Source organism: Equus quagga, chromosome 19, assembly GCF_021613505.1.
Source record: "Equus quagga isolate Etosha38 chromosome 19, UCLA_HA_Equagga_1.0, whole genome shotgun sequence".
Classification (NCBI taxonomy): domain Eukaryota; kingdom Metazoa; phylum Chordata; class Mammalia; order Perissodactyla; family Equidae; genus Equus; species Equus quagga.
Window position 1 is genome coordinate 4,848,419 of NC_060285.1, and position 22,149 is coordinate 4,870,567.

Here is a 22,149-nt window from a genome sequence, read left to right on the forward strand (position 1 = left end):
TGCCCTTTGATGGGCCTCTCGTTTTTCTCCTGATTGTTAATCCCCAAAGCTCCAGGTTCCTGCTGTCAGCCCATGCCTCTAGGGCAGCCCCAGCTTCTACTTCTTGTTACTGTTCACTGTTCTGGTTTCAATTCACTGTTCCTTCTTGTGTTAGTGTAACTTTCATGGTTTCCTTTGCTCCCTTGTGAGCTCAACAATGCACACAAAATGCTTGCTGTAATTTTTCCGGGATCTAGCTGAGTTGTAGGGGACAGACTATGTAGGAGATTCAATCTGCCATCTAGACCGTTCTGTTGGAAGCAAAAAGCCTCCACCTGGTGACTTCATCTGTGGAAAATGGAGACATTAATCCTGACTTCTGAGGATCGTTGCAAGGAACTGAGATATATGAAAGGAATGTACTTAGCGTTGTGCTTGACCCGGATGGAGCAGGCACGCAGCATCCACTGTGATGCGGGAGGCAGAGAAAAGCACTAACTGTTACACAGAGCACCGCTTACTCCTTCGACAAACAGATATGCCACGTCAAGCCAGGTGCCCAGGGAAGAGCCCCGTCTCAGTGTGGGGTGTTCATGTGCCTGTGCTGGGCTCTGGGTGGGTCGATGGCCTGAGCACCAGAATAGGAGTTAGCATGACCGGGTATGCATCCTTGCTCTGCTCTTCTTGTGCTGTGACAGCATGTTACCTCTCAAAGCCTCCGTCTCCTTATCTGGAAGTCAGGCTAATAAGTAACCACCTGTCTATCCCACAGGGTTGTCGCAAGGATCCAACGGCATCATGTTGAGAGAAGTCTTTGTCTACAACGACACAGCAGGTGGACGCCAGAGGTTATTAAGGATAGGACTTAGGCAGGGAGAATTGGAGAGAGGGAGATGGTTTCTGAGGGCACGCTCTGTGAACGGTGAGGTGTGTCCAAGAAATGGGGCTGGCTCACGGCAAGAGCGGCAGGGACACTAGAGGGTTGGAGGAGCGGGTGATGGGGAAAAGCCAGGGCTGGGCTCAGATTATCTGGGTTCGAAACCAATTCCCCCATTACCAGCTGTGTGATTTTCAGCAAGTCGCTGACATCTCTGTGCTTCAGTTTCCTGATCTGTAAAATGGGGATAAATAGCAACCACAAGCCTGTTGTGTCGGGCTGATATCGCTCCACGTAACACACTTAACTGAGCTCCTGCCTGGCACACGGTAGGTGTTCAATGAGCAGGAACAGTTCCCATGACGGGGGACGTTTGAAAGCAGGAGAGATGTGGCACAAGCATCACTGGGCTGTCAAAGATTATGGAGAAGCATTTTACACGGTTTAAATGTGTGATCAGCATGACCTTGGAGACAGCGCTGCAATTTTAATATTTGGAAAACACACAAAGGCAAGAGAAAAACACTTAGAAGCGGCAAGATTCATTAAACGTTTTAAAAATAATTGCATGAAATGATTTCACACCAGACCCTTATGTTGAGAGTATGTGTTTTCCTCGTTAAAAAATGCTCATTAAAAACTCCGGAGTGAGAATTTGGGGAGAGCAGATAATGTGAAAGGGCCAAGTTCTGCATGAAATGGTGTGGGCAAGAGCCGATGAAGTTTTAATTTTCCTTTAAGAGCACATTTGTTAGAGGGTACAGACAGGTGTACAGGTTCCACAGCTGAAGTCTGAACTCGAAGGAGGCACCAACACATAGAAAATGCTTCCAAATGATTTCTTTAGTCAATCTGCTCTTCAGTACAGACAAAAATGCTGACCCCTGAGTAGTGACTAGTAATAGTAATGGAATTTTGCTAGGTTTTCCTAGAGGAGGGCAGTCCAAAGAAAACAGGCAGAGGAAGATACCAGCAAGAACATTGAGAACTAAAGCTCCTGGTGTGTGGAAAGACAACTAGTGAACACACAAACTATGCTGTGCTACATTCTGCTTCTATGACTTCGGTGGTAGGGATGTCCCTGGGGTGAGATAATGACCCAGGATTTAAACATCGTATTGGCCGTTGAGACACTATGCAGTGGGTGGAGTCTTGCTCATACGAGGATCGCAACAGCCTCCACTACAGATAGCGGACAAAGCAGGGACGGAGCGGTGAAGCCCGGACAGGAACAAAGGTGCACATTTCACTTCTGTGTATTATGCACCCGTGAAACGCTGAATGGACCTTTTCCCGGCTGGGCTGTCTGTAAAGTAGGGATAAGAGGACGGAGACAAGGGAATTCAGCTTTAGGGTTATGCCCCAAGGCTGCAAATAAACGCATTTTGTACATCCTCAGCACTTTGTAACTACATAGGCTGAAGAACCACAAAGTCAGAGATATTACTCAACTAGAACCGGCTGGCGAGGCCAGGAGCGACTGGATACCTCAAGGGAGGATCTTTAAATTATGTAGTATAGGGATAATCCTTCATTTTTTGGGTTTTTTCCCTTCATTGTTCTGAACACTAGAACTTGAACTCATGATAAAAGTTATCTTCTTATTTTTAAACATTAGTAGACTTTATTTTTCAGAGCCGTGGTAGATTTACAGAAAAACTGAGGGGAAAGTACAGAGACTTCCCAAATAGCTCCCTCCCCAGTTTCCCCCAGTTTTAACATCTAGCATTAATGAGGTGCATTTGTCACAACTGACAAGCCAATACTGGTACATTCTTATCAACTATAGCCCACGGTTTACATAAGGGTTCGCTCTTTGTGTTGTACATTCTGTGGGTTTGGACAAAAGTATAATGACACCTATCCACAATTACAGTATCTTACAGAACAGCTTCATGGCCCTAAAAATCCTCTGTGCTCTGCCTGTTCATCCCTCCCTCCCTCCTTCCAGCCCCCCGCAACCACTGATCTTTTTAGTGTCTAAAAATTTTGACCTTTCCCAGAATGTCGTAAAGTTGGATGGAGAGGGCCCCACATCTGGACCCTGGCTTTGCCTTCCAGCCAGGGGGAAATCACTTGAACTCTCCTCTCCTGTTTTCTCTCGGCAGGATGGCGATCATGACATCCAGCGACGTCATGGGCGTTTCCAGAAGCTGCCCAGCAGTGGGCCTGGGGCGCGGCAGCTTCATCACTGGGTTCATTTTCCCGCCTAACTACAGGGAGTGTGTTGTGCTGCTGGTCACCAGCAGAGGGCGCACCTAAAGCAAGCGAGGGCCGGAAGTTTTTGAGCCTGGCCTGCCTTTTGGAATATTTTTTATAATGATGCAAAATTCAGAATTAAAGCAAGCCTCTCCACGTTGGACCCGTGATTCCAGGCATATAAATGTATTACTGATGGCTGCAGCAGCCTCTGAGCGCTGTGTCCCTTCTCACCTGCGGCCATCAGCCCCATGTAGGATTCCACCTTGTGCTCCTTTGTGAGGATATAAAAGTTAGACCAGAGCCTACTAGACTGTGGGAGATCCTAGCACAGCACCCAGGGCTTGAAGAGCACTAAATGTGCCCTTCACCTCCCGTCTCTCCCTTTATCTCCCTGTCCAGTCACAGGAGGACTAACAATCTATATGGGCTGCCACTCATCCACCGCCAGGACCCTCTCCAAAGCATGGCTTCTACAGCCTGGGCACCAATGTTCCTAACAGGATTATCCTGGGAGGCAATGGAACCAGGTGCCCCTCTGTATTCCCCTTATTATGGGTTGAAATATGTCCTCATCAAAACATATGTTGAAGTCCTAACCCCCGGCACCTCAGAATGTGACTTTATTGGGAAACGAGGTCATTGTAGATGTAATTAGTTAAAATAAGGTCACTAGGATGGGCTCTAATTCAATATGACTGGTGTCCCTATAAATTTGGACATAGACACACACAACTGGAGAATGCCATGAGAAGATGAAGGCATAATTTGGGGTGATGCATCTACAAGCCAAGGAACACCAAAGATCACCAGCAAACCCCCAGAAGCTGGGAGAGACACGTGGAACAGAATCTCCTTCAGTGCCCTCAGAAGGAACCAATCCTGCTGACACCTCGATCTTGGACCTCTGGCCTCCAGAACTGCGAGGAACTGTAAATGCCTGGTGTTTAAGCCCCCCAGTTTGGGGTACTTTGTTATGGCAGCACCAGGAAACGAACACACTCCCAACCTCCTTCCCCAGAGAGAATGTACTCATCGCTGTCAATCATTCAGGAACAGGCCACTCCTGCTCAAGAAACAGGGAGGTCCAGGAGGTTAGAAGCTGTGGCGATGGTGTAACTTGGAGAACTGCATTTGTAATGCGTGAATATGGATGCCTCCACAAGAGCTGCCACTTGTGACTCGCCCTGTGCATATGGCCGCTCAGGAAACCTACACGGAGGAGGCAGAGGTAACTTGGCAGGAGCCACTCATCTTGGGCCTGGGAGCCCGAGACCCCAATACCGCTAGACATGGCCTCCCCGACTCCCTATAATAAAATGCCTCCCTTCGCCTCCCCTCTGGCAAATTTCAAGTCACTCTTCAAGGCTGCAGTAGACTACTAGTTGTCCCCCAATAGGTATTCTTCCATTTTTTATACCATTAGAGGATTATTGCCTGGTCACATGGTTAGCCAGCTCAGTTTCCAGCCACCTTTGCAGCTAGGTGTGGTCACATGACTAAATTCTGGCCAATAGGATGTGAGCAGAGGTGAAATCTACAATTCTCATCTGCGTCCTTCAGGAAAGGAGCATGCTGTCTCTCCCTTCTTTTTCCCCTTTCTCCTTCCTGCTGGCTCGAATGTAACATGATGGTGGGAGCTGGAGCTGCACTCCTGAACCACAAGATGGGAGACGGCAGGGCAATGAAGTAGCACTTGTCAATTGGACTTTATCAGCACAAGAAATAAACTAGTGCTTTGTTGAAGTCGCTCTTGTTTGGGGTCTTTGTTACCAGGAGCCAGGGGTGTGAAGCGGTTGAGAACAGACTCCCCGGGTTCAACCCCAGCTCCACCACTGCCTGTCAGCATGACCTTGGGCAAGTCACTTACTGTGTCTGAATCTCAGGCTCTCCACCTGGAGAACGTGAGTGATAAAAGTACCCACCACTGCTGTTGTGAGGATCAAAGTAGTTAATTCCACGTGAAGTGTTTAAACCGATGCTGTGCACATCGTGAGTGCTCATGAGCATTAGCCAGTGCAGCAGCTGAACCGGGGGCCCAGGCAACACACAGGCCCGCCTCGAACGTCATTCTCTCTCTAGAGTGGCCCTTAGCAGAGCCATGTCCATTCCATCCCTGTATCCACAGTGCTCAGAGCTGCACTAGAGACATCACTGAGCTGTGCTGAGCAGAAACTAATGCTCCTCGTAGAAATACAAGGGAGAGGTTGAATTAATGTTTTGTCCACAGTGGAAAAATAAAGTTGAAGGGTACTTCTGGACCAAGGAGTGTATGTTTTTAATAAATGTGACTCTTGGAGATTCTCTTATCTTAAACATAAATGAGTCAGAGGAGAAGAAAATGTCCTTTTCATTAACGACTTCCTGTATTAAATTGTGCAAAATAATCTTCAGTGGGACGATTTGTATAGACTTCCTTCATGTATTTTTTCCTGATAATAAAACAAGGAGAAAAAATATCAGCAAACGCCTGACTTCCTAAATAGTCTAATCTTTTTATACAGGAAAAAGGCTGCAAACGTTTTATCACTGTGTGAGCCCCAGGAGACAGGATGCATTCCGGCCCGGTGAACTCAAGGGCGGAGGAGAGGGGCATGTCATCATCCCAGAGCGGTTAGACTGGGGACTGGCGCCGGCGAGATTTGGGTATATCTTAGAATTAAATCTCCATGGCATGACTTTAAAGACATTCACTCATCCCACTGGGTTTCCGTCAGATCATCTCTTAACGCTCCATTTAGGCCCCCAACAGAAGTGACCAACCACTGCCAGACCCATTGGTAAAGAGATGTCTCACTGGAGAAAACAGCAGCAGACCCTTCTGAGTTCAAGCCAAGAGCTTGATGAATAGAGACAAATAAGTAAATAAATGATGTGTATTTTAGTGACAAGTCTACCTACCGATCTGCATTTGGCATTTCCTGTAGCTGGAAGTCTGAACTAATCTTGGGGCCTGTCTATATGAGGTCGAGACTCAGGCTTGTTCTTGGCAGACCAGGAGCCCCTCCCTCTGCCCGGAGAGTCCTGCCTGCAGTGGGAGGCTGGCACCATCCTTCTCCTCCACGTTCGAGCCACGCAGCCTCCTCGGGGAAGCTTTCCCGACTCCCCCAGGCCCAGTCAGTGCCCTCTGCCTACTCCATCACCAGCATCCATGCCTGAGCTCGCTGGGTGCCCAGAGGAGGCTTGCCCACGGAAGGGGTGTTTACAGGATGAAGGCACAGTGGAATCTCAGATACCCAGCTTGTGTGGAGACCACGGGTTTCCAAGCACTTAACTTCTGGCTTCTTAGCTCTGAGCCCGTCTCCCCTTTCTCTTTGAATCCTTTGCCAGGAGGCTGTGTCACAGCCCAAACCACAGCTGCTATGGGGCCTCTGGTGAGATATGTACTCACAGTCGTGGACACTTTGGGTAGGAAAGATTTGGGGAGGGTGGGCCAGGGCCCCAGGAAAGCTGGCTGCCTGCTCTAGAGGGGCTGCATGGCCTTTCCCCTCCCTCCCCCCCACCAGCCTGATCTCCCCTCTGGTGCCTCCCAGCCCCATCTGCCCTCCCCTTGATCTTCCCCTGTATCCCCCCCCCCCCCCCCCACCCCCCCCCCCCTCCCCCCCCCCCCCGCGCCTGCACTCACTGCAGAAGCTGCTCCTTGGCCAGGTTGAAGTTGCTGCAGTCCAGCGCCCTGCGCAGGTCGCGCTGCTGCCGCTGCTGCTCCCGTTCTAACAACAGGACGGAGCGAGCCTGCTGAACCCTCTGCTGGTCCCAGTCCAGGTCTCGCTGGCGCTCTTCTTCCTGAAGCCTCTGGAGAGAGGAGAGGGGACCCATCACCACCTGCCCCCAGCAGGAGAGCCCCAGGCGATCCACAGGGAGAACCAGCCTCTCCTTTTACAGATGGGGAAACTGAGGCTCAGAGAGGGGGCAGGTAGGTGAGCAAGGCCACGAAGGAAATCAGAGGCGACCCCCTGCCTGCCATCATTCCAGGTTGCCCAGCCACTTCCCACTCGGTTCCAACAGCGGCTCCCAGCCCTGAGGGGGCTCCGTGTGCAGAGCCAAATGTCAGGTCCTCTGCATCTGGGACGCTACCTGTGGGGCAGGCTGCTCCATGGGGCCCAACACCGGGATCACCTGGCAGCTTCTAGAATGTCCTGACACCGCAGCCCCACCCAGGGACAATGATGGGCTCACGGGTCTTGGGGGTGAATTTCTGCATCTCAGCTCCTTGCTCATTGCTTTCCAGACCCCTCTGTAAAGACCCCTGAGTCCTAGAAGAGGAAACTGGATCCATGCAGAGGGGAGGGGTCGCCGCCCCAAATGTGAGCGGTTTTGTCAGCCGTCCTGAGGGTGAATTACTTTGTCAGCTCACCCTGTCCCACAGGCAAAAGGAAGCAAAACTGGCGGGCTGGGCCTGAAGACGAGCACCCTGCTTCTTTCTGTGGGTTTTAGGGCTGAGCTTTCTCCCGCCCCGTGAGCAGGGGTACAGTGACGCTGGGTCAGACCACCACCGGGGCAGATGGGCTGGCAGAGGCCCCGGCCCCCACCCAGGGACCGAAGGGCAGGCTGGGCCTGGCTTTGCCTCCTGTAGGCAAGTCACTTGGCCCCTCTGAGCCTCAGTTTCCTCACCTGTAAGGAAGCGACTCACAGGTGCCGAGTCACGACACAAGATGCTTTGTCAAGAATAGTGAATGACATGGGGACAGACTTGCCTGGACTAAGAGAGGACAACCTAACTATTCTTTGCATGATCTCAACCGTCAAATTATCTCACACATAGAAAAGGAAGGGGGAAGAAAGGCCACCGAGAGGCATTCGGAGGCGAGAGGAGAGGCAGTATTCTGAGTGGTGAGATTCACTGTGGGATTTTTTTCCCCTTTGTGGTTTTCTGTCTTACTTTTCTATAAAGATTGAGAATCAGACAAAAATGCTGTTTTCAGGACAGACAGCCAACCTTCTTTGCCAGACGGTCGGGCTGAACTGCAGGAGTAAAGGACAGAGCAGGGCCTAGCAAGGTGACCAGCATTCTCTATGTCACCACACCAACCTCAGGGCTCCTCTCGCCTGGGGCTACTTCCTTGCCCACCCCCGGCTGCCCTCGGCTCCCAACGTCCCTGCAGCCTCTCACAGACGTTTCCACCTCTGGACCTGGAGGTGAGCAGGCAGGTGAGCTGTGCCCGCTGCTCCCCATCTCGTGGGCCATTGCCATTGCCCCGCCCCCTGCACCTCCCTGCTTGGAAGCTCACACTGACCACAGCACCCACCACCCCACCTGTGCGGTCATCTGCCGAGCCTGGGGTGGCCCTGGCCACTCTTGGCAGGTTTGAGAACCCCTCTGAATCTCTCCTGCTGTCATCTTGAGCGATTTCAGTGCACAGAGACGACCCTTTCTTTTCTCTGACTTCTCTGCCTCCTGTGCAAAGACCTTGTCTTGACCTGTCAGCTGTCACTCCCTGGGTACATCTACCAGTGGTCCTCAAACTCCAGAGGCATCAGAGCCCCTGGGGGCTTGCTAAGCACTGACCACAGCCCCACCGCAGGGTTTCTGATTCAGCAGGGCTGGGGCGGGGCCTGGGAGTCTGCATTTCTCTCAAGTTCCCAGGTGATGTGATGCTGCTGGTCCGAGAGCCCGCTTTGAGAACCTCCGCCCTCGTCCTGTCATTACCAACAATGCCACCCTCCCTAGTCTCACCCTCAAGGGTCCCCTTCACCACCATGCTGACCTGCTCTCTTCTGCTCTCTCTCCAGCACCCTGATTCCAACAGCTATTCCACCCTGATGACATCAATCCACCGACAGCACACTTTTCCACTGTCCCTGGTGCTCCCGTGTCCTCATCACCCTCCTTGTTCAGCCCAGCGTCCACGCCTGACCCCGCCCCCCCGGCAGATTCCTTGCATCCTTGAGCTTCTCACTTGGTCAGACTTGCTGGCAAGCCCTGACCATGGCCCCAGCCAATTCTCCCCTTACAGTCAAGCGTGGCTGTGCTCAGGGGTCACTTCAAGTTCATGACCGCGAGCCTCCATTGGGTCCTTGGCACTGCCTGGCCATCCTGCCCCTTCCCCCAGGCCATTCCTTTCCAGCTACCCTAGATGACCATTTAGCACCTTGTTGTATGTCCTCAAACCCCCAACCTGGACCCCTTAGCCTTCCCATTTCACCAGGAAATAGGGGCTCAGGAAGAGAAGCCCCACCAGCTGCCATGCCCACGCCCCTTCCCATCTCTGCTTGCCCCTGCTCCACCCCCACTGCCACGGCCACAGGTGATCAGTCTGAGCTCCTGTCCACGCCGAGCCTCAACTGGTGCTCTGAGTCCCTTGTTCTCCTGCCACCCCGGGGACATGGCTGAAGCAAGTCTCTCCCCATCTACTGCATCCCTCTCGTGGAAGGACAAGCATGCTGTTATTTGTACAATCAGAAAAACAAACAACTTCCGCATGACCCACACCCCCCACCAGCTGCCACCCCATTCTCTGCACCCTTTATAGCAAAGTGCATTCAAAACGTTGTCTGCATTTGCTGTCTCACTTCCTCCTGCCCCTTCTGTCTCGGGCCCATTACACAGGCTCCCACCTCCACCAAAGATGTGACTGCCACCGTGCTGGCTCCAGCGTCTAGTCGGCAGCCCAGCAGCGGTGTTTGACCCAGGGATCCCCACCCTCCTTCCAAAACGTTTCCCCTCGCTTGGCCTCCAGTCCCTCCCACCTCTCTGGCTGCTCCGTCTCAGGCTCCTTGGCTCTTTATAAATGGCAGGGGGTCCCAGGACTCAGTCCTCAGATCCCTTCTCCTCCGTCTGCACTCACTTCCTGCATGTTCTCATCCAGACCTTGTTCTGAGCTCCAGACTGTATGTCCAGCTACTCACTGGGCTTTACTTGGAGGTTGTGGCAGAAAATATTACTTGTCCCCCAGTAGCCATTTTTCCTTCTTCCTTAATAAAAGAATCACTAGCACTTCAGAGCCTGGAATAAACACTACATTTGCCAGCCTTCCTTACAGTTAGGGGCAACCTTGTGACTAACTGTTGCCCAGTGGAATGTAGGTGGAAATGTCTTGTGAAACTTCTGGGAAGTGTCCTTAGTGTTCTTCCCCATTCCTTCTTCCTACTAGCTGCAGTATGCATGTGATGGCTGGAACTCAAGCAGCCATCTTGCACTAAGAGGTGGGAGCCAGGTGCTGAGAATGGCGGAACTTCAGTCAATGACCATGGAGCTGCCATACCAGCTCTGGACTGTTTTCTTAAGGATTTGGTCTACACACAGAGATAAAATTCTATTTTGTTTAAGATGCTGTTATGTGGGGTTTTCAACTGAATCCTAAGAGATATAGATGTCTAAAGAACATTGCACGCAGCATCCAAAATTGCACTTCTTTTCCCCTACCAACCTGCTTCTCCCACTGTCTTCCCACCTCTGTAAATGCCAACTCCATCCTTCTCATTGCTCAGCCAGAAGGCCTGGAGTAATCCTTAACTCCTCTGTCTTTCATATGCCACATCCAACCCTTCAACCAATCCTGTTGGCTCTACCTTCAAAACAGGTCCAGAATCCGACGACTTCTCAGCACCCCTGCTGCCAGCACCCTGGACCCAGCCAGCATCATCTCTTACTGGACCACTGCAACAGCCTCCCTGGTGATCTCTGTCTTTCCCCCTCGACCCTCTAGAGTCCACCCTCAACACAGTGGCAAGAGGAACACCAGTAAATGTAAGTCAGCTTGTGTCACTCCTCTGCTGAAAACCCTCCAGAGCTCCCTCTCTCAGTCACAGGAAAAGCCAAGGTCTTCCCCAGCAGCCCGCCAGCACCTCTCAGACCTCCTCCTGCCCCTCACTGCCCCAGGCTCCTCACTCTTCTCTGAACAGGTCAAGATGGTCCTGCCTCAAAGCCTTTGCCCCTTGCAGTCCACCCCACCTGGTCGTCCTTTCCTCAGATATCTGTGTGGCTGGCTCCCCCCCCTCCTTCAGGTCTTTGTTGCAAGGTCACTTCTCAGTCCCCAGTGACCCTCCTCTGCCCAGCACTCTCCATGCCCTTTACCCGGCCTTCCTTTCCTCCCCAGCACGCACTATCCAGCTGCCTCATACACGGATGCGATTCTCTGGCTCTTGTCATCTCCCCACTAGAACGTAAACTCCTAGAGGGCAGCTTCCAGGGCCGAATGTAACACTGGCTATAACTAGACGCGCTCGAGGAAGGCAGAGGAAGGCAGAGGAAGGCAGCAGGAAGCACACAGTCTGCAGGCTCTGTGAGGAGGGGTGGGGCAGGCACCAGCTTCTCCTGGACTTGCTGCTTCTGAACCAGGCGGATCTGCTCCAGCTGCTCCCGGGTCATCCCCTTCCAGCGGTCGGGGACCACGCGGTGCAGCCCGAAGGAGCTGGCTGCCTGCTGTGGGTTCTCGGAGAGCAGGTCCCCACGCAGGAGGTTGGAGATCTCAGCCAGGTTGTCCTCCTCTTCTTGTTTTTTCTCTTGAATTTTCCTTTCTGCTGACTCCAAGGCCTACGCAGGGGAAGACATTAAGGAAGATGCTCCAAGTGACCCCGGGGGGACTGAGGCACAGGCGGGCAAATCTCACTAGGGCCCTTGAAGGAAGAATGCCCTAAAGGACACCAGGGACAGGGTTAGGGGTGGTGGTAGACTTGTCAGACATGGATGTGGGGAAGCCCTTGGACCCCTGGCTGCTTGGATGATGCTGGGATGAGGGAAATGCTACCTGTCGGTTGTGTGCAAAGAGCTGCAGCTCTTTGCACAGGCTTGGCAAAGCAGGGAGCTGCCTCCCCACCATTAGGTAGCCACCTCCCGTCAGCTGGACCTCACCCACCCCAAAGCAGTGCTCTATGCCCCTCCCTGCGGCCCTGGTCATCCTTGGACAGCTTCAGGCAACAAAGAAAACCCGCAGAGTGATCCACAACAGTGGTAACTTCTAAAAGGTGAACAGGCGTTGTCGCCTCAGTGTTCCTGATGCCCATTAGCCACAGGCCCCAGGCACAAATAAATTCCTGGTCAAATCCCTGCTCAAGTGAGGGTGATGATTGGAGGAAACGGGCCTTGGCTGTGTGACCTGCAGCAAGTCACCTCCCCTCTCTGGGCTACGGTAAAGTCAGGAGATAGAGTATAAGACATTTGTCGGGGTTATCACTTCTCTATAGTAATGAACACACAGGGCTCTCTGCAAGGTGCTGGCCCCCTGCATGTGCTCATGAGGAGGCCAGCTTGACTGTCACAGAAGCACCTGCTCTGCAGCTCGACAGGCCTAGATTCACATACCAGATTTGCCAGTCAGTACTGGGGTGGCCTCAAGAGAGTGTCCCCTCTGAGCCCGTTTCTTCACCAATTAATCATGCCCCTCTGGTAGGGTTGTCGAACACAGTGACTGATAAGAGCAGCCAATTGTTGCTAGGATTGAGAACAATGGCTGTCATTGATTGAGTCCTGATAACGTGCCCGATGTTCCAGTGTGTTTCGTGTACTACCTAGTTTAATCCCACAACAACCTTACGAGCGAGCGTGATAGCCATCACTGCTGGTCACTAAATGTGGCCAGAGCCACACTCTGCTGCCCACTTAGAGTGAGTGTGGCCATGAGGCTTACTCTGGCCAGTGAAATGTGAGCAGAGGCATTGGGACACTTCTGGGAGGATGCAGTGGGTGGGGGGGTTGGCCACATTCCTTCTCTGTTGTGGTGCTGGAGTCCTCTGGCTCGTGGCTGCTCTGTCCCAGGGCCTGGGCTCCAGGGTGAGCATGATGAGGAGCAGAGCCCCTCAGCCAACCCGTGATGGACCTGCAGCACGATGAACATCAACTTGGTGTTTTAAGCCACTGAGATTTGGGAGGTGTTTCCTACCCAGCACACGTTAGCTCATTCTGACTGTGACCACTGCCCCTGCTCTGCAGGTGATAAAAGAGAGGCTCTCAAGGGGCTCTTCCAAGGCTGCAGACAAGAGCCTGGTCACGCAGTCGGGCTCTAGAGCCTGCACAGAACCGTGACACCACAAGCCATCCCTAATGAATGAGTGCCCCTCGCTGAGAACAGGGGCCTCTCCAGTGGGTGTCTCCCCCTGCTGAGCCAGACTGACGTGCTTGGAATCTTCTTTCAAGGACCGTTATCAAGACCCTTGTCTTAACGTCCCAGGCTAATTAACAAAGCCTATTTCTAGTCAGGAACAGGGCTGCAAAAGCCAGAGATGGCTTTCCCCAGGCAGAGGGCTCTCACAGCATCCTCATGAGGAGCTGGGGGACCCGAAAATGCTGGCACACAGTAGGTACACACTAAAAATTTTACTGAGTGAATGAATAAATAAATCGATGACTGCAGCAACACAGCTTTGCAAAATACATACCAGTGCCCAGTGGGAGAGCTCAGTAAACATCTGTTGAATTGATAAATGAAAGAGTGAATAAATGAATGAATGGATGACCAGCAACAGTGAGCAACGGACCAAGAGCCTCATTCTGTCATTAATTTGCTGTGGGGCCTGGAGCAAAGGCCCTCTCCTCTTTGGCCTTGTCTGCAAAGTGAAGGGCATGGGCCAGATGACCTCTAAGACCTCCTGTCGCTTGCAGGTTGGTGACCTAGGCTCCAGGGGCCTCGGTCCTGCCCTTGGGTCACCCCTCCCCATCTCTGGCAATTTGCCCTCCTCGTTCCTCTCCCCTGCTGTTGAAGACCAACATTCTCCCTGGTCTCTGGGCCAGCTGCTCCAGGATTTTTGGTTACAGACCCCCATCGGTAGAACATTTTTGAGGTTGTGTCTCCAATATATTTAGTTCACAATGTGGTACTATTAGACCATAAAAATAGCATGTACCCCACAATACACACACACACACAAACATGAGAATTTAAAATGATGACGTTAAAAATAAATATGAAGCAGAGTTCTAATCATCTTCCTGTTCTCCCATGGGTCCTCTTGCACACTCTCCTTTGCAGACCATGGTTCTAGACAACCAGCTAATCTGATCAATGAGTCCAGGCCAAGCCCTCACCCTGCCCAGGAAATATAACTACATTTGGAAAGAACACCTGGAGAGAGAGTCTAAACTCCAAAAGGAGTAGAGAACTTGAAGCGACTTCGGCACATGATTGCCAGAGAGAGCAGTGTTTGGAGGAAGTTGGGCAGAGTTTAAGGAGAAGGCAGCTGTCACAAGACCCTCAAAGTTTGTGTTATCATCATAGCAGTTGTTCCCTTTAATGGGTGCCTGTGGACCTGCTCTTGGTACGGAGGAACTCTGAGAGGCAGTAAAGGAGACTTGAAACTACGACCAGGCGTCAGAGCAGTGCTAGGTGGCATCCGTCTAGGTAGACGGCACTGTCCTCGTGTTACAGAAGAACCCGAAGTTTGGAAAGGTGAACTGCCCCCCAGGTTGCATGGCTAGTTTTGTTAGGCTTTACACCCAGATTCAGAGCTAAGGAGCAGGGGCTGGTTCTCATCCATCTCTGTAACTGGGCAGCCCCTGGCAGGGCCCCATTGGGGTTGGTGAAGTGACCTTGTGAATGGACTGAGCCTGGGACCCAGCAAGGCCGGGGCACCCCGAGGAAGCAGCTGTGTGCTTTCCTCCCCTCCAGACACTGAGCCCGGGGAATACCTGGCTCTTGTTGAATTCTTTCACAGCTGCACAAACCGCCTTTCTGGTGGCACTTTCCAGATTCTGTAAATGCATGGCTGTTTTGTCAAACTGCAGCCTTGTCTTCACATAGAGGTCCTCTGAAAGGAAGCAAAGCACAATCAAACCGAGCGTGCCCACCCAGAGCTCCTTCCCAGGCCTGCAGAGCACCCTGCAGGGTGTCCACTCACACATCTACTTATCACACTCTCATCCACAGTGTGGGGATGCCTTGGATGGCTGTTGGCAGACTCAGATGAGTTAATTCAAGTAAAGTTCTTAGATTGGTGCCTGGCACAGAGTGTGCGTGATCACTACCATGGATTGGTAATGTCTGCTTTAGATTACTAATGTCTGCTGTGGTCCTGGGATGGAAGGCTGTGGGCTCCTTGCCATCCTTGATCTATCATCCTTACAGTGGGCAAGGGATGGTGGGAGCCCAGAAAAAAGAGAGCTCTGCCTTGGGAACCAGATGGGGCTCCCAGAGGAGCGGGTATCAGGTAGCAGATATTCATGGAGTGGCGGTAGGAATTTGCCAGGACAATGAGGAGGAGGAGAAGGGGACAAAGCAGTGGAGATGAACAGCAAAACACAAAGATTTGGAGTGAGACAGAGCAGCCTCCTATCCCAGCCCACACACTTCCCAGCTCTGCAAACCTGACCTATGACTCAACCTTTCTCAGCCTCCAGCCCTCACCTGTGGGGCAGGACAACACTTACTTTGCAGGCTGGTTACATTAAAAAAGTGTCATTGAGGGGCCAGGCCTATGGCCCAGTGGTTAAGTTCTGTTCTAGCAGCCCAGGGTTTTGCCGGTTCGGATCCTGGGTGCGGACCTAGCACTGCTTGTCAAGCCACGCTGAGGCAGTGTCCCATATAGAAGAACTAGAAGGACCTGCAACTAGAATATACTACTATGTAATGGGGGTGCTTTGGGGAGAAGAAGAAGAAGAAAAAAAAAGAAGACCGGCAACAGACGTTAGCTCAGGGCCAATCTTTAAAAAAAGTGTTATTGATCAGAGGTTCTTGTAGGGGGTTTGTGCCCTGTGGGTCTCTTCATTATCTCCAAAAACAAAGACCAAACTCTTGAGCGGTGAATTTCTGGCCTCTGCTCATCTTCAGCTGCATCTCCCACCTTTCCTTTATCCATCCACTCATTAAGCAGAGAGCTATCAAGAGCCTAACGTCGGGGGCCGGCCTGGTGGCGCAGCAGTTAAGTTCCCACGTTCTGCTTCTTGGCGGCCCAGGGTTTGCCGGTTCGGATCCCGTGTGCAGACATGGCACCGCTTGGCACACCGTGCTGTGGTAGGCGTCCCACATATAAAGTGGAGGAAGATGGGCACGATGTTAGCTCAGGGCCAGGCTTCCTCAGCAAAAAGAGGAGGACTGGCAGTAGTTAGCTCAGGGCTAATCTGCGGGCTGCATGCTTTGCTGGGAGCAGCCTACTTAGTGGTGGGTAAAACGCAAGGGGCCTTTCCTGCCTTCCTGGAACTTACTGTTTAGGAGATGAGACAGACAGTAAACAAACGAGGCCCGAAATAGTTACATTAACACAAATCATGACAGTGCTTGGAGGGAAGGATACTAAGAGCGAAAATGCTGGGAACACCTGACTTGGGTAGTTGGAGGCGGGTGTAAGAGAGAGCTTTTCCAGGAGGAAGCAACATTTAAGCTGAGGCCCGAAGGACAAGAGAGCAGGAGCCAAGGCTCTGAAGTGGGGAAGGACTGGTCGAGATCCAGAAGTGAAAGAAAGCCGGAATGGTGGGGACATGGTGGGGGGGGGGGGGGGGGGCGGCAGGTGACATTGGAGGGTTGAGCAGGGGCCCCAGTGTGCAGGGCCTTGTAGGCTGTGGGAGGCTTTTAATTTTATTCCAGATGTAACGGGAGGCCATTAGAGGGATCTAAGCTAGATGGAGGGAGCGGGGGTGACACTGCTCAACTCAACATTGTTTAAAATGTAGCACTCTGACTCCTATGTTGAGAATGAACCCGGGAGGGGCAAGAAAGAAAGTGGAAGTCAATTAGAAAGCCTTTGGCATGCTCCATCCAGGTGAAAAAGGGCAGTGGCTTGCATTACAGTGGTGACAGTAGGGATGGGAGAAGTGGACAGTTCGAAATATATGCAGGAGGTAGAAGGGATGGGAGTTGAGGATGGCCTGGAGACAAGTCATCAAGAATGACTCCCACATTTCTGGCTTGATCAAGGGAAGGAGGTGCCATTTAGCGATGGGAGGAAAATAGAGGGAGGAGCAGATTCAGAGAGAAACACAGGCTAGTTTCCAGGATGTGGTGAGATGTCTGGTGAGATGTCAAGGAGGCATCTCAAGGACCGAGTCCGAGGCTGAGACAGAGGCTCCCAGTCAGAGATGGAAATGTGGAGCACCTGGGAGACGGACGAGATTTTTAAAGCCCTATGAGTGGATTATTTCAACAAATATTTATCTATGTGCCAGGAACTAAGGATACAGTGGTGAACAAGACAGATGAAACCTCCTGCCTTCATTGAGCTCAGGATATGATACTGGGGAGAGGGGTAAGAAATACACAACCACACAGGGTGTCAGTGATCAATGTTGTAAATAAAGCAAAGGAAGGGATGGGGGAGGGTAGAAGGTTGCAATTTAAAATACTGTGGTCATGGGAGGCCTCACTGATGACATTTTAGCAAAGACCTGCAGGAGGAGAGGGAGCCAGCTGTGCAGATATCTGGGGAAATATGTTTCCAGGCAGAGGGAACTGTAGGTGCAAAGGCCCTGAGGCAGATGTGAGCCTGATACACTCACCCTCTAGCAATAGCGAGGAAGCCAGTGTGACGATGATGAAATGAATGAAGGGCAGCAGCAGAGGAAGAGATAAAGTCAGACTGTGAAGGCCGTGTTGTTCCTTGAAATAAATTTGGTGTTTACTGAGTGAAATGAGGAGCTATTGGAAGGTTCTGAGTGAAGGATCTAGTTTAACTTTTAACAGCATCATTCTGGCTGCTGGGTTGAGAAGAGACTGTAGGGGCACAAGGGCAGAAACAAGGAAACTAGTTAGTGGTTACTGCAATAATCCAGTTGAGAGACGTTGATAGCTTAGTCCAGAGTGGTAAAGGCAGAGGTGGTGAAAGGTAGCTGAAATTTGAGATGACTTGCTTCTGGGCAGGACGTGGCGTTTGAGAGAAAGGAAGGAGTAAAGATGACTCGGGGTTGGGGCCTGGGCAACCAGAAGAATGGAGTTCCCATTGACAGAGGTGGAGGTCAGGGTTGGGGATGGTCAGAGCGTCTTACTGGACTCGTACTGTGGGCTAGCCCTCTGTATTTCCAACTATCTTCCCAGCAGACTGTGGGCACACTGAGGGCAGGGATCATCCTGAGTTACTCCGCGCTCCAGCACCCAACCGGAGCCCTGACACAGAGCACAAGCTCAGAAAACGTTCCCCGCACAACAGACGTGTGGCTGAGGATGTTTAAATCCTGGACTGCAGGCCCTGATGCCTCTTGCCCCACACGACCAAAGCAGCACGTTAGTAGGACTTAAAAGACAAAATGAAACAAGAAAAAAACTGGGGGTTGTTTGTTGAAGAAAGTATTGAGACCAATTTGTCTTCTTTGCCTTATTACCTGCACGTTTTTGTTCTTCACGGGCATTCTTCCATTCACTTTGCTGTTGCAAGGACCATTCTCTGTTTTGTTCCTGTTGGAATTTCTTCCTCTCGCGGAAGTTTAAATCCTCTCCCATGAATTTCTGCATTCCTGAAACTGTATTCCGAGCATCATTATCTGACTGCCGGGCTGGAAGGTCTTTCTTAAGGGCAAGGGGGTCAGAGAGGTCAAATTCACGGCGAGTTTCTGGCTTCTGAAAGTTCTGCTGGAAGTCATTGATAGCTTTACACAGATCTCTCCTCTGTCTCCTTTCCCGCTCTTCTAATATGCATGCGATTTTGTCATTTTGCCTCATTTCAGCAGCTGGAAGAGACATAGCACATCCATAAGCTTCAGATTCAGTGGAAAAAAAAAATTTCAATCCACCTTAAAAAGTAATTTTTTTATATTTTTGATTCTAAAAATAATTCGAAAGGTAATTAGAATGGCTAAAAGTAATTACGCACTTTCACCTTAGTAAAAGTGATTCTAAAAGTAATACCACCCTTCAAAAAGGTAACACAATCATTAAAGGATTAGTATCCTGAATATACAAAAAGCACCTACAAATCAATTTAAAGAAACCTGAATGATCAATAATCTTGTAAAAAGATGATCAGCCTCATAAGATGGGAAATATCCAAGGAATTGGCAAAATATTTAAAATGCTATTAACAGCACATTTTAGTAAGGATGTGGGGAAACAAGCGTTCTCATTCACTGCTTGTGGGAGTGTAACGTGGTATACTTATAATTTTGGAAAGCAATTTTCCAATATCTCATAAAACTAAAAACCTACAAATCCTATGACCTATCAATTCCACTTCTAGGGATCTCTCACTCACGTACACTGGGGACATAATGCATGGAGAATCATTGTAGCATTGTTTGTGGTTATAAAAAAAACTGGAAAAAATCTAAATCAGCCATCAGTAGGGGAATGGATAAAGAAATTGCGGTTAAGTCATATAACAAAATATCATAAAACAATTAAAATTATATGTAGATCACTGAATAATTCCAAAAATACACTGGTGAATTTAAAAAAGTGTTATAAAAGGATCCATTCAATATGATACCGTTGATGTACAATTTTGAAACACATTGTCATGGATACACACACAAATAGTACAAGTACAAAAAACATGCAGGAGAGTGGTGACAACACTGAGAAGGGAGGGCTAGGAAACTGACGAGGGAGGGGAGAGCTTTAGCTCTCTCTATATATAACATTTAATTCTCAAAAAGCATTCTTAAAATAAGATATCTAAAGCCAATTTGGCAAATGTTAACATCTAATCTGGTGGTGAGTATGTATGTGTCTGTCACATTGTTTTTGTTAAGTTTGAATTATTTTAAAACTAAAGTAAAAAAATGGTAAAAGTTTTAGAAAATATGGAACAGTCTAAGAAGAAAATAAACTTCACTCATCAGTCCATCACTTTAACATTACCACTGCTAACATTTTGGTGTATTTCCTTTCTGCCTTTTTTCTAAGCATATTTTTATAGTCACGTGAGGCATAATGACGTTTTGGTCAACGACGGAACACACATATGATGGTGGTCATAAGATTAGTACCATACAGCCTAGGTGTGTAGTAAGCTATGCCGTCTAGTTTGTGTAAGTTCACTCTAGGACGTTCCTACAATGATGAAATCACCTAACAGTGCTTTTCTCAGTAGCTATCCTCATTGTTAAGTGAGGCATGACTGCATATATTTTTAAACTTAATCGATAACGCATTGCACAATTTTGTATCCTGCTTTTTTCTATTTTAAAAATCTTTGTTACTTAAAAAAAATAAGCTGAAATTGTTGAACATGACGGAGGAAAATGAAGTCTATTTGAAAATTTGATCTAAGAGCTCGAACACTATTATTTGAATCATATCCAGTCCTAAGTCCGCTCAGGGGGGTGAGCTCGGGAGAGTGCGTGGCATCTGTTGTACTCAGTTATCCCCACTAGCAGGTCTTGAACTTTTTGGGAGAAAATGTGTGTGTATTTAAGGTTTTTCATATCCAGTTTTTTTAAGAAAACAGAGAAAAACATACATTTAATCTCAATATATTTCCTACAACCCACATAGAATTCAATAGCTGTTTTGCTTTTAAGAGAAGATCCAGCGCATTGAGTTAATTGAGCACAAGAAATTGTGAAAATTTAAAAGAAGGAAGAGCATGAAAATGACAAGTTTTTACATAGGTGAAGAAATGAGGACTGGAGTCTAAAGGCACACAGCCCTAAATCGCTAGACAGGCAATCAGCAAACGCTCACCAAAGATTTCATCTCTAGCTTTTTCAGTTGCTTCTTTTATCTTCTGGTCGCGAACCTGAATATCCCAGGCTTTTGTGTCTCCCTTGGAATGGAAAACAAGAGGAGAGAGAGTTAGAGCCAGAGAGTGTTATTCAGTTGGTAACAATCCTACTTATCTTTTCGGCCTTGCCCCACTGTAAACGAATTGTCTTAGGTACACATCAGGTCTTTTCAGACTTGGATGCTTTTGCTTATAGTCGGTTCTTCACCCTGTCCTCTTAACTTTCACCAGAGCTTCCTTCCCTTTTTCTCTGGGTCAACAGATACTCATCCTCAGAATGCTGCTTGGGCATCACCTCCTCTAGGAAGCCCTCTCTGATTTCCTTTCCTGGCCCCAGTCTGTGCTCCTCTCCCTCACAGAACTAACTCCACTGCATTTCAAGGTGACCATTTCAACGCCTGCCTCTCCGATGGGCCACTAGCTCTGCAAGGTCATTATTCTTCATCTCCTTATTCTCCATCTCCTGAGCTCAGCTCAGGCTTGCCACAAAATAGGAACTCCACTGGTGTTTGTCAAACGAATGGACTGGAAGGAACCCTTGGCAATGTAGAAAATCTGGCTCAGAGAGAGGAGGGTGCGTTATTTGGTCCGTTAGGGTCTCTCCCATCCGCAGCAAAGTCAACACATCGCGCTGGTTTTCCCCGCCAAAGCCTGGTGCCGTTCGCCGCTGTGCCTGGGTCAAAAGTTTCATTCCAAGGGCTCATCTCCTCCTCTCGCCCCCACCTGCGCCTCCACATTCCCTCCTGCCCCTTTCCCTTTCGGGCCCAAGGGTCTCACCCCGATGATCCTGTTCCTGGCGTTGAAGATCCGCTTCTGCCTGCACAGCTCCGCCTGTCTCCTCTTGGCCAAGCGAAAGTCCTGCTCCAGGTCCTTGGGCTGCACTATGTCCATGACTGGGAATCGCCAAGAGATTCTAAGAGGTTTTAAAACATGCGAGACAAAAAACAAAAGACAGCAACAGTGAAACAAGCTGAAGCCCAAGCGAGGCTGGCTCCCGGGGAGGCGGGGCCGGCGGGAAGCGAGGCCGCTCCGGGGCTTTCAGGCGGTCTCTCTCCCAACCGCCCCGGGTGCGGATCCGGGTTTCCGCGGAAACGTAAACAACGCCGGTTGCTAAGGAACGGCGCTGCGCTCGGCGCGTTCTCACTCTCCTCTCGCGAGACGTCAAGAGGCACTTCCCGCGCTTTTCTCGCCGGCGTGTGAGGACGCGGCTGAGGCGCAGCGGGCGCCGCCATGGGCCGTTTGGAGCTGCTGCTCGTGGAGAACTTTAAGTCGTGGCGGGGCAGCCAGGTCATCGGCCCCTTCAGGAGGTTCACCTGCATCATCGGCCCCAACGGCTCCGGTAATGGGACCCAGACGCCTCGGTGTGCCTCGTTTTGCCTGAGGGGACGTGAGGGTGGCGGCCACGCGGCCCGGACTCCGGCGGCTGCTGCCTGCGGCCTCGGCCTGCTCCTGGCCCGACCTCCGCCGCTGCCGCGCCGACCCTCTCACTGCACCCCCGGCCTTCTCGCCGCACCCCCGACCCTGTTGCCGCACCCCGGGCCCTCTCCCCGCACCCCCGACCCTCTCGCCGCACCCCG

General features: G+C 50.5%; 2 protein-coding genes across 2 annotated transcripts in view; one reads left to right on the forward strand and one right to left on the reverse strand.

Annotated features, from left to right (window-relative positions):
• Positions 1 to 2,488: 2,488 nt before the first annotated feature.
• RIBC2 (RIB43A domain with coiled-coils 2) lies at positions 2,489 to 21,616 on the reverse strand. Its single transcript, XM_046646050.1, has 7 exons — positions 21,350 to 21,616; positions 20,533 to 20,614; positions 18,234 to 18,578; positions 14,616 to 14,734; positions 11,301 to 11,528; positions 6,681 to 6,847; positions 2,489 to 5,487 (listed from the first exon to the last, which is right to left on the reverse strand). Exons 1-7 carry the CDS (start codon positions 21,461 to 21,463, stop codon positions 5,409 to 5,411), a joined length of 1,134 nt encoding a protein of 377 aa, XP_046502006.1. The 5' UTR covers positions 21,464 to 21,616; the 3' UTR covers positions 2,489 to 5,408.
• Positions 21,617 to 21,786: 170 nt separating this feature from the next.
• The window catches only part of SMC1B (structural maintenance of chromosomes 1B), an 80,474-nt gene continuing 80,111 nt past the window's right edge, over positions 21,787 to 22,149 (forward strand). Inside the window, exon 1 of the mRNA XM_046646760.1 lies at positions 21,787 to 21,911. Within this exon, the coding sequence (XP_046502716.1) occupies positions 21,803 to 21,911 (109 nt within the window). The 5' untranslated portion in view covers positions 21,787 to 21,802. The remainder of the gene's footprint in view (positions 21,912 to 22,149) is intronic.